The sequence below is a fragment of the Podarcis vaucheri genome (genome assembly GCF_965113315.1).
Source record: "Podarcis vaucheri genome assembly, chromosome: 10".
Taxonomy (NCBI): domain Eukaryota; kingdom Metazoa; phylum Chordata; class Lepidosauria; order Squamata; family Lacertidae; genus Podarcis; species Podarcis vaucheri.
In genome coordinates this window covers 40,944,506-40,957,079 of record NC_138748.1, presented here as the reverse complement: position 1 = coordinate 40,957,079, position 12,574 = coordinate 40,944,506, and the positions used below count along the sequence as shown (strand labels likewise).

General features: G+C 42.4%; 1 protein-coding gene across 2 annotated transcripts in view; it reads right to left on the bottom strand.

Annotated features, from left to right (window-relative positions):
- UTP20 (UTP20 small subunit processome component) overlaps positions 1-12,574 on the bottom strand; it is a 61,748-nt gene that overhangs the window by 30,159 nt on the left and 19,015 nt on the right. For both annotated transcript variants that reach the window (XM_082238651.1, XM_082238652.1), the window contains exons 19-27: positions 11,273-11,349; positions 9,476-9,555; positions 8,406-8,649; positions 7,192-7,410; positions 5,308-5,398; positions 4,486-4,571; positions 3,911-4,036; positions 3,079-3,245; positions 1,409-1,617 (exon numbers count right to left, since the gene is read on the bottom strand). In XM_082238651.1, the coding sequence (XP_082094777.1) occupies positions 1,409-1,617; positions 3,079-3,245; positions 3,911-4,036; positions 4,486-4,571; positions 5,308-5,398; positions 7,192-7,410; positions 8,406-8,649; positions 9,476-9,555; positions 11,273-11,349 (1,299 nt within the window). The remainder of the gene's footprint in view (positions 1-1,408; positions 1,618-3,078; positions 3,246-3,910; positions 4,037-4,485; positions 4,572-5,307; positions 5,399-7,191; positions 7,411-8,405; positions 8,650-9,475; positions 9,556-11,272; positions 11,350-12,574) is intronic.

Genomic DNA, 12,574 nt, shown 5'->3' with positions numbered 1-12,574 from the left:
AGCAGCAGGTGCTGAAAGTGGAGACCACCATGAGTACGAATGTAAGATTCAACAGCCAGTCTGGCTAGTTTCTCTATGTGAGATCTGCATGGCGAGGAAGCATCTTAACCTCAAGTGGCAATTTGTTAGCCAGCCCTGTGTCCGCAAGAAAAAAAATCTACCCCAAATGAGAACTGTAGGAAATAGTAACCCCACACCTCCATTTATAACTATACAAAGTTAACATTTAACACAGACAGTAGTATTAGTAGGCAATAAATGACTAATGTGTTTTGAAAAAGACCCAGTAGAATATAAATGAGGCTCTTAATTGGCATTTATTTCCTCACTAGATAATGAAGTGTTAAATTAAGTTTAACAAATGGCAACGCTGAAAAAAATATTTGTGAAGCCTGGAGTTACTGAATTACAGCTTTTCGTCTCAAGAGTTAGTGAATAACTTCATGTGCAAAACTAATTACCATGAACTTCAGCAACACTGCTGTCAAAATGATTACTTTGAGCTCAGTCTGAATGTCTGAATGTCCATGGAGTGCAATATTGTACATTAGATCTTGCACTGTGACTTTTCTGGGTGTTGCTCTTTTTGAACTTCCTGGCTACAGTAAGAGGCAATGGCGGGCTTGCAAGTCACATTATGCCAAACTATAGTCTGATGTGAAAAAGCAACATGCAGGTGCTCATTACTCAAAAATTTCCATGGTAATCATTTCTCACTCCTGCTGCTATCATGCTGTGACTGAAATAAGCCAGAGTTTGGCTTGCTGCACTGGTCAAACCCAGGCTCATGGCATGTTTCTCTTCAAACAAACCACACGTATTAAGCCCAAAATAAACCTTGGTTACAAACCACAAGCCGAGCTTCAAATGACACAAGCCAGACTTCGGCTTGTTTTGTACACAACAGGGCAGCAGCAGGAGCAGTGAAGGAGAACTGGAATTTTATACCTGTCTCCTCAATTGCATGTAAGGACAAATGAAATTATTTCATATCCTTTTAGTTTGGAGGGAGGTAAAAGACAGAATTGCCCTCTCTCTCATGAATATTTGATTTATATTTGGAACCACCGGTATGGGCAACTGGAACAGAATAGGGCGATTTATGGTTTTGTTTATGAGCAAGTGGAATTTAAATTAGCTTTATATGCAGACTATTTATTACGCTTAACTAGCATTTATGTCAGAATTAATAACAATTGATAGAATTTTAAGGTATACAATTAATTGGTTAAAATCTGCATTAATGCCAGTGGATGTCAAAGCATAAAAGACTAAGCGTGGTCAGAGAAAACTGTTCATGAAGAACTCTCCTTGGTCCTGAAATAAGCAACGTGCCTTGCTCTATCATGCCCCATGGGCTTCTCATCAGAAACAGAACAGAACGCATACACAGGAGCAAATTTCTCACCTTTTCCCGTTCCTGAAGAATGTGGGATACTGTTGCCATCATGCAAAGTAAAATCTGCAAAATCTCAGGCAGGTACTGGCTGATCAGATGCCCCATGTTTTTCAGTACTACTTCCAGGCTGTTGAAAAGGCTATGCTGCCGACCCAGAGGCAAGACTCGAGATAAATCGAGTTCTTCCACTGCTTGGAGCACTGCAGAGAGGCAATCTCCTACCAAAAGCAAAAAGGAGAAGTGGGGTGGGTGGGAGGCGGCAACAATAGTCTCATCTTGGTAATAACGCTACAGAGATTGAAGGTACTGTTCAGTTTTGGTAGGTGCATTTCAAGGTGGAATATCCCAATCCTAAAGATACAGAAATTAGCAAATCAATAATGCCTAGGCTTCTGTAGCAATGCTATACACCCAATTTTAAGAACCAAATTCTAGGGAGGGTGTTTTTTCTATTAAAAAAAACCCTGAAAAGCAGCAGAAGCAATACAGTGGTACCTCAGGTTACATATGCTTCAGGTTACAGACTCCGCTAACCCAGAAATAGTGCTTCAGGTTAAGAACTTTGCTTCAGGATGAGAACAGAAATCGTGCTCCAGCTGTGCGGCAGCAGCAGGAGGCCCCATTAGCTAAAGTGGTACCTCAGGTTAAGAACAGTTTCAGGTTAAGAAAGGACCTCTGGAACGAATTAAGTACTTAACCGGAGGTACCACTGTATATGGTTTAGAGGGCAAAAATTAGAATGACCCCTTAATGGATGTGTTTTGCCCTTGGGAGCTAAATCCCACTAAACATAGTGCTGCTCACACTCAAGTAAGCATTTAGAGTATTGCACTTTAAGAGATCTTTGGTTTTCACAAACAAGATGAAGAACTAATGTTCCCCACTATTACTAAATGTAAAAATAGGGTCACAAGGAATGTTCAGTGGCAAAAAAACACACTTAAGACAAAAGAGATCACAGTTTAATGTAATGCAGGCTCTATATGTAAAAGGTAAAGGTAAAGGACCCCTGGACAGTTAAGTCCAGTCAAAAGTGACTATAGGGTTGCAGCACTCATCTCACTTTCAGGCCCAGGGACCTGGTGTTTTTCCCCAGACAGCTTGACTAAACTGCTTCTGGTGCAACGGAACACCGTGATGAAAACCAGAGCACACGGAAACGCCGTTTACCTTCTCACAGCAGCAGTACCTATTTATCTACTTGCACTAGTGTGCTTTTGAACTCCTAGGTTGGCAGAAGCTGAGACGGAGCAAAGGGAACTCATCCCATTGCACAGATTTGAACCGGATTAAAATATTATCAAGAACCACCCAAAACAAATATTGCAAATAAATCAGCTGCCCGAGGAATCATCTCCCAATTTCCCCCCTAATTTTCCAATTAGAATCAGCAATCCATTTCTCCTTAAAACTCTCAAGCCAACTCTCAAAGCTGCTTCATTATCATGCATGATGCCCAGATTCATGGTTTTAACACTGAAGCAAGTTAGACATGCAACAAAATATGCCACTATATTTTACAGTTCAGGCTATAAGCTACGAAGAAGAAACAAAATATTGCAGTGTATTGTCACCTAGCGTACTCCTTTACTATTGGGCCCTTCCTAGCTTCAATCCTGTTGGGCTCTTACTAGCCACATTCACCATTAGATAAAAAGTTTCTCGTGTACAAGCCATACCATTGCCAAAGTGCTTCACAGGCTCAAATAGCAGATCCAGGAACATCCTAATCTCTTCAGGCAGCGAGCCAGCAAGGAATCTCAAAACAATAGCCATGCGTGTCCCAGCGGCTGACTTCCCCTGTGTTTTGCTTCCAGTTTTATTTCTCATCCGTCCATACAGAATCCTTCCAATACCAAAAAGAAAGTTAGTACATTAGCTTTTCACAAGGTACCAGCCTGCATACAAAAGACTTGGTCCATTGGGCCTGTTGACCTTTTCTTTTTTTATATAGACTTAAGAGAATGCTTCCAAGTTGCCAGAGTTGCAATCATAATTTTGGCTGCAAAATGAGAGCTATCATAACCCACACGCTCCCGCCATTTCGTTTTGATTTTTGCCTGTCCTACCCTCCCAGCAACCCTGTGAGGTAAGTGAAACCAGCTGGTGATGACTGGCCCAAGGCTACCCAATGAACTTCATGACAGACTTGGTATTTGAATCCAGACCTCCCTAGCCCTAGTTCGGGACACTACTTTGGCTCCCAACCAAAATAATTACTGACGCAATTTCCCAGTGACTTGAGTGGAAAGTTTCTTAACCATGTGGAAGAACTACAATGAATAAGGACTCACTTAACTTACAGAAGACAGTTTTCCACTACAAAGGAAAAAGTGGGTTAAGTAACCCATATAGTATTTGGAATTCACAGTGAAACCTGAGAAGCAGTTCCAAAAATCCAATCATCTTCCTGTTGAAGTAGGCCCATACATTGTCATATTTCATTTGTAAAGACCCATAAGGAACCTATACAGACTTGATTTCTAAGTTAAGGTACAGAAGCTCCTTAACCTCATTAGAACAGGAACAAGCTCTGGCCGGTGCAGTGCCTTTACTGTGGTGTTTTCTTCAGAAATGCTGAAATGAACTATTTCTTCTTTAAAGCTCTTGTCTTCCAGTAGACGTTCCAAGTTCTCTCTGTAAGTAGATAATGCAAGATTAAGAAAAAGATCCTCTACGTAGTATCTTAGAAAACGAAGACACAGATCCTAGAAACAAATTATGCTTATGCTTGGCGAAGAGAGCGCCTGTCAAGAACATGCATGTGTGAACACTTACGCACCATTTGCTCTGGCCATGAAATATTTTTCCTATATGATGGCTGAAGCAAAACAAACAGCCAAATCAAACTGGGGGTGCAATCTAGCGAGTGTTCCTCCACTGACTGAAGGCATCCATTAGCGCAACAGGGATGGACAGAATTCCCAGCAAGTCCTCCCCTGCCCTTCTTGCATCACTCTGCCTCCCCACCAGCTCCAGAGGATTGAGGAACCCTTGGAGCAGAATCTGGGGAGCTAAGAGGGAGGAGCTAATGTCTTCCATCAGAAGAGAAATACCCACTGAATCCCACCCGTAGAACTTCTTACCGGTATGGCAGCAAGTGTGGATGCTTGTAAGTCATGATACAGTCAAGAGCTACTTTTTGCACACTCTGGTCTTGATGAGACAGCAGCTGAAGATAATGTTTTAGAAGAAATAAGTCAGAAGAAAGCACACATAGGCCAGATTCCAAGTTATATTGCTTTAGTAAATCCCCTCCCCCCATAGGCTTTTATTTTTCTGAGATTTCTCAGTGATGTAACTAATCTTGTGCCCAGTCACACTTCATCCCTTTGGTTGGCCTGACGAAGAGGAACAGGACAGGAGAGAGGTAAACAAAGATGCCTACAGTCGTTTGCCTTAATTTTGCAAGATGCTTAAGAGGTTTATACTACAATCAAGCAGGATATAAAATTTGTGCAATAAACAAATAAATAAATGATTATTGGGGAGATCGGTTTGAGCAGCCCCTCCACAAACACAGTAAGAAAATTTGAAAAGCCTTGGCCTTACACAGAGAAACTAAACAGAACACAATTTCCACTAATCCTTAACATTGTCCATCATTCCAATTGTAGGAATTTAACTCTGTTAAAAAGCTTAAGAAACTCATTTATTCATAATTTTTCAAGAACAACAACAGAAAGTCAGTTTAGTAGCAAGCATTGGTGCAGGTTAATCAGGGATGACTTCCACAATATCACATTGGCAAACTTAACTGCTTCAAAAGATAACATATATTTTGCACTAGCATGCAAAAGGGATAAATAGCAAGTTCTACTAAAACATTTTGAAATTGGCATGGTCCTTGCAGGACAACAACTACACACACTTCTAAACAAAATTAAAAAGAAGCTCAGAAGTTTCACCTGAGTGTATATTTCATTCAATTTTGCTTCTAAATACAATGCACGTGGATTTGAAAATTGGGCAAACAGTTGCAAGTGGGTGATGAGCTGTCTGAAAAAGAAATTGGAACACAGAAGTTAACAGCAGAAAGCAATTGTTCTGAGTCATCATTAAAAAATTTGATTTTCGGTAATGATTAAAAATATATATATAGAAGGAAGTCTACTGAAGAACGTTCAAAGGCTGTTGAAAGCTAATAAAAACCAGGGTTTTCAACACAAGTGTATCACTCAGTAGTTCATCCTCCCTTTGCTGAAAGGAGGAAGAGGAGAATTTGGGAGAGGAGGAGAGAAGTTGTAATAAGTCATCCTAGTGATAAAAGTAGGCAGATCTGATCCAAATCCCCAGCTTCTAGCCATTCACAAATTGACTCAGCTTCTCATACTATCCTCACCCAATGATCTTTACTTCTTCACACATCATAATAAACCATGGTTTGCGGCTTATCATGGTTTACCATGATCAAGCAATATGTTTGTGTACACCGCCGATCATTTCCACTTCACTCATCCCCTGGCACAAGAGGAACAACTAGGAAGCCACTGTTAAGCTTGGCTTCCTGTTACATCCAAGTACATGGCAACTTCCAGGTAGCCTTAAACCATGGCTTGTTGTAGACATGGATTGTGGCTAGTCCCAGGTTCAGATGCAATGGAAAGTCAAGCTAAATTGTGTCTTCCTGGTTAATTTCTTCTGCTCCCACCAAAGGAGGAGTGGAACAGGACCTATTAGACAGTGTGCAACAGTGTAAAACCATGAGCCAGAAATCGTGCTTATCATGATGAGTGAAAACAGCCTGAACCTAAAGAATATGCATGTCATAGAAAAATTGTTATGTTTATATAATGCTATGGCTGCAATCATTTGCCCTGCAACTGCAGCACAACCTTTAAAGCTAAATAGCAGCAGGTTAATTATGAAGACTTACTACTTGTGAGGCAGTCACTTTGTGTAACAGGCCATTTTCTCTAGGATAGAACAGCCCCTCAAGAATACAGGAGTTAGTTGTCTCTGTCATAAACCTGCCACAATCTATTTGCATCAGTAAGTGAAGAATTTATGCTCTAAAGTTAAACAATAGTGGAAGGACACTGACAGAGAAATGACCCTGGGGTCAACAGAGGGGAGGAAAAACCTTCACTAAAGATTCATTAACACTTGGCCCATAAATCTTTTACTTCTTGAGTTACTGATATAGGTATTTTAAAAATTCCATTGAGGAACAAGAATTTTTGAGGCTGGAGTTCTGTCACAATCAAGAACAGCATTACACACACACACACACACACACACACACACACGACTCACTCAATCCTGGCCTACAATTCTCAACAGAAAATCATAGAATCAAAGAATTGTAGTGTTGGAAGGGACACTAGGAATCATCTAGTCCAACCCCCTGCAATGCAGGAATAGGCAGCTGTCCCATACGGGATTCAAACCTGCAACCTTGGTGTTATCAGCACCATGCGCTAATGAACAAATGCAGAATTTTAGCACTACAGCAATGACCAGCCAGAACCAACCATGATTTGCGATCTTTCCATCACTGAAAGAGCTTTTGTTCTTTGTTTCATAGTGTGATTAGCATGTTCTCTTGTTACATAGTATCTTGGAGCTGTTTGAAAGCTCTCTGGGAGCAGCCTTGGACTGCCCTTTTCAACCTCCAATTTTTGATGGGCCCACAAGCCAAATTACATTCAAAAGTGATCTTCTTCACCTTACATGTACACTGTGTAAAAGAATCTAAGTTTCACCACCCCAGCCCTCCTCTTCCCAACTTGATCTTCTCCAATATTTGTGGGACAGAAAATTTCCCTTCCCCGTAATTAAGTAAAGCTTACTTTGACGCAGCTCTTCTAGTCTTCTTTTTTGGCATCTCTTCCATCGCTGGCTCTTCAGAAGTCTCCTTCTCTTCCTCATTCTCATCCTCATCCTTCTCATCATCTTTCATGGTTGTTGCATCTCCTTCCACGGTGAGGTCTCGTTTTACACTACCACCGCTTTTCTTTCTAAGGTCTTGTGCTGGAGCTACCAGTGAATCTGCAGGATAGTATTCATTACTGTAAAAAGAAAAGCAAGAAAACAAAAAAGGGATGGGCTAGAACAGGGGTCAGCAACCTAAGGCCCATGGGCCGGAAGCGGCCCGTGGAAGTCGTTTGACTGGCCCACGAGCCGCCCCTGAACTGAGTTGCCCGCTCGCGCACTGCGCTAAACCGGTGCAACGTGGCATAGGGACTCGCTTCTTCGGTGCCGGAAATACATCTGCGCACACACAGATGCTGAAAATCGTGGACACGCTCGCTCACACGCACTCACAATCTGGCCCACAGAGAGATCTCCACGGGACCAATCCAGCCCAGGCAAGATAAACGTTGCCAACCCCTGGGCTAGACCTCCTGCAGCCTGTTTCTAGTTAGGCCTTCCTGCCTGTTGCTTCTCTCTTTTCGATTTATTCAAATGCCTCGGTAAAAATATATATTTCACGTTGTGATTACCTCACACGTCCCTCTCCTTAAGTCTCCACACGGGCTCCCTGTTATTCTACGCACCGGCCTCAAGCTCCTACTGCTTATATTTAACACTGACATTTAGCTATCTTTATAGCCTCTTTCCAGAGGTTGTTTGCCTGGTGGCGCAGACATGGTGCTTATTTTCCAGATGGTGTGTTGCTGCCACTCGCCCCCTGACCTCCCCACCATCTCACCATCATGCCTCCCAGTAAGTGGAAGCAAAACACCTGTTGGGGAGATAAGTGTTGCAGCTCCTCCCGACCAGGTAGGCCCTGTCTGTCTGTCTGTCTGTCATCAACTCATGGAAGTTACTAGAACCTTCTATTTTCTGTTTTTCTGTTCTTTTCTCTGCCTGGAATGCCCTCCCAAGCCACTTCCCATTTATCCAACACCCATGCACACTCACACAAACACACATGTCTGCACACAAATATAGAGCGATCCCTGAAGTTGTCTTAAAAATTACACAGGTACTTTCGATAGCATTTAAAACCAGTACTCAAAAATTATTCCCTCTCTTGCCCACCCTCGGTGAAAATACTCACGTAATAAACCTTAAGAGAAGTGGAGAGAGTTCTCTAGACCTGGGCTCCACTCTGTCCGGAAATTTTGACATTGCCTTCCAAAGCAACAGCCTAAAATTCGCGTGATCTGTCCTCTCACTGCAGCATGTCTGACATTTCAGCTGCTCAAGATACAAAGTTCTGACGTCTCTTCCATGGATTTCTTCTCCTTGAGCATCCATAATGTCCCACTGATCTTCTTCCAGCTCATTATGTAGCTCTCTCTCTAGAGAAAAAGCAAAAATAAAATTCAATTTTATTACCCTTTAGAAGCTTCTGATCATGTATTAGTACAAGGCCGTAAGTTCTATTTACTGTTTTGAAGGCACTGCAGCTAATACGGCACCCCGCTGCTCTTGGAGGGTATGTCATAAAAAGTGAGAGAACAGATTTATTAGACAATGTTCCAACAAGCTGATGCAACTATAGTTAAGACAAGGGGAGCCTAGGGCTGGGCGATGTTGGGTTTTCAACATCGCAGCGTATCACCAGCGATATACCATGATGTTTTAAAAAGCTGCATTGGCCCCAGCTGGCGAGATGCCAGGTGAAACTGCCGCAGCTCTTATCGTGGGAGCTGAGGCACTTTCACCCCAGCACCTCGCAAGCTGTGGCCCCTTGAGAGACCCACAGCTTTTCACCCCATGTATAAAGCTTGCTGGATGTCTTCAGGCACACATAACATTTGTATAGAGCAGAGGTAGCTATCGTGGTCTCCTCCAGGTGTTGTGGGACTACCATCAGCTTGGCCAATGGTCAAGGAAGGAGAAGCCTTGCTCCCACCACTGCATGTAGCCTCTCTATGCCTTGAAGTTGTCCCAAGCTGGAAAACCACTAGTTTCTTTTCTTAGGAAGAACAAAAGCAGCAAAAGGAAGAGAGGAAACAACTTTGAGACACTTGAACACCTCCCATTCTGGGGCAGAGAATGGAGTGGGAGAGGAGAGAAAAATTCTCCTGAAATGTACAAAGTCAAAACCCCCTAGACTTAGTTCATGAGCAGCTCTGATCTTGGCTGGACTATTATGAAACCATTAAAGTTGCTTTCTCTTACCAGCATAAATGACGGCCTTTTCCAAATGTTCGAAGTAAACTTTCCAAAACTGTTTGTTTTCCATTTCATTTGCATGAGAGCTAATTTAAAAAATAAAATAAAGGGAGGGATGTAAAATTGGGCAACTTCAGCCTATAAAATAAAACTACAAATACTACTAGCATAAAGGAAGAAAAATAATACCAATCAACTAGGAGTTGGCAAAGAAAGTATACAGCACTGCATTTCCATGCTGGGCATAGACGAGAGAGCTGTTGATCCCCCCCTCTGTGCTCAGCATAGAAACCAAAGTACTCCATTACTCCTCTGCCGGCCCACTCACTCCCCAGCATGGAATATCATGCACTACAGCTTGCAGATCCTGGTCAGCTAGGTCTACCAAGATAGTGCATAAAAACAAGGCTGTCCTATTTGGTTCACTGACACTATTAAGGATCTACAGTTTTCTGATATTAGTTGATAGGGCTTCCTTCTGGTCATGTGAGAATCCAGATGTTGATAGGCCCCAACTCCCTTCAGTCCCGGCCAGCATAGCCAATGGTCAGGTATGATGGAAGCTGGAGTCAAACAAAATCTGGAAGGCCAGAGGTCTCCTATTCCTGTTATAAATATACACTCCTATATCATTCTCTTTATTATATGGGAAGCCTGGAATCAAATTTTAGCTCAGCCATTGTTTTACTAACAGCCCACTCTGCTTCAGTTAAGAATGTGTAAAATGAAAACATCATTCTTAATATGGAAGCAGAACAAATATTCGAGGATTGGACTCCTGCCAATCAAGAAGCATGGGTACCCCCCACAAAAATTTATAATTTGGAAAACAATTGGATTATATGATATGTATTGTTATAATTTGGACTAATTGATTTGATGTGTTTAATTTGGAAATATGAAATCTAATAAAAATTATTTTTAAAAAAAGAATGTGTAAAATGAGAACATAACAAACTTACCATATTTTTCGCCCTATAAGACGCACTTTTCCCCCTCCAAAAATGAAGGGGAAATCTGGGTGCGTCCTATGGGGCGAATGCAGGCTTTTGCTGAAGCTTGGAGAGGGAGAGGGGTCGGTGCACACCGACCCCTATCGCTCTCCAGGCTTCGGGAACACATCTGCAGCCTAGGAAGCCCTGCGGGAGTTCCCATGCTGCGGATAGCAGCCTGCCGCCCAGCGCAAGGGGCAGACATCCTGAAGCAGAGCGCCCCCCGCGCCAGGCAGACATCCGCAGCGTGGGGAGCCTTGCAGGAGTTCCCCGCAAGGCTCCCCACGCTGCGGATAGCAGCCTGCCGCCCAGCACGAGGGGCACCCTGAAGCAGAGCGCCCCTCCCGCCGGGCAGACATCGGCCAGCCCCACAAGCTCGGGGGACAGCAGGGAGGCGTAGCACCGCCATCCCGCTGTTCCCCGACCTGGTTTGGTTTCCCCGACCTGCTTTTGGGGGGGAAATAAAGGGAAAAAAAATTTCCTTTATTTCCCCCCCAAAAAACAAGGTGCGTCCTATGGGACGAAAAATACGGTATATTTATGAATAAGATAAAGAAATGTTTTGCACTATAAGGCTTAGGAAGCAGGGAGGACATTTTCTAAAATAAGGAATGAATTTGACCCACACACATGAAGATGCAAACCATTCACTTTTAAAACAGGGCATTCAGCAATCCAAGCAGAAATAGGCCTTGCAATTAATTTAATTTCCCCATCTATCAAAATACACGTAGAACTCTCACCCAGATCAATTTTATATTTTATTTGTTTATACAGTTTTTATTATTCAGGAGTGGGAGGAAATACTTACGCTATAAGCTCAATCACAGGAACCCACAATGGATTGAAGTTGATATAAAGCATTCCCAGTAAATACCGAAGAGGCACCTAGGATAATATTTCAATATGGGTTTTTTGTATCTTTAAACCATCATTAATACATTTATTAGTGGTACTCATTCTCACAAAACCAAACATTTCCATTTAACGTTTACAATCTGTTAATTTGCCTGGTCCCTGTAAAAGCTCTAGTAACTCAATTGTTCTAGTAAATCAAAAAGTTTCCTCTCATTCTACTGTGACAAAGGAGAAAAAGCCTCAGAATATTAAGCCTGGAGCAATATCAATGGCCTGCTTCACTGCAATGGTTTCCCAAAACACATCCCCTTGTGTTTTGTAACAATATGTAAATGAATTATCCGTCTCCTCCTATAGCAGTGGGTGACAAAGTTCTTTAGGATGCCACTGCAAAGAAGGAAAAGCATGAACTGGCCTTCAATAGGTGCTTGTTGCATGGAGACGTACTAGGTGTATTTTCGATTCCCCTCCACAGATAGAACAAACACACAAAGAGGGATTGGAATCATTCTTTCTGTCTTTTCAAAAAGAAAAATAGTACATACAGTGAAAACAGACTGCAAGTACATAGGTTTGCACTAGCCACTGGGAATTCTATTGCATCAGGTTTCCTGGCTGCACATGTAATTGTGCAAGTTCCTCTGAAAATGTGTGGAGGTCAGAGGGTGGGGTCCAGGAGACCTTGCTTCCCCCCTCCATGAATTACATCTACAGATGAAGGATAGGCAAGGCTAGATCTAGTGAAGCACTGCATCAAACCCACCCCTTGTAGTCTGTGCAATATACAGACCCTCCCTCTGCAAGCATCTGTCCAGTACCATACTCCTGGTATGCTAATGGACTAAAGACAACATTTGGGACAGATCAGAAAGACAAGCTAATATTTTACAAATGCAAAAAGTAGACTTGGAGAACAGTAAAGGGAAACCAGTTTTTCTTCAAAAGAAAAACAAAAGAGAACCCTCTTCAGCTGTAAAAGCACAGCTGCTAACAGAAACAAATCTCCCTTAATAGTTTTCATTTGTTTAGCAACAGCCAGTTCAGAAATATAATTCACTGCCCGCAGTTTTACATAGACAGGGGCTCCCCCATGTTCTTAAACAAAGGAGAAAAACAGAGGCACCTTTGTTCTGTGCATGACACACAGGACCTGGATCTCAGCCACTACAGCTAATTTATTTCTTGAAACCAGTTATCAAAACGCCCACATGTTGTTAAGCCTGTTATGATGAAGTACAAAAGGAAACACAATCTG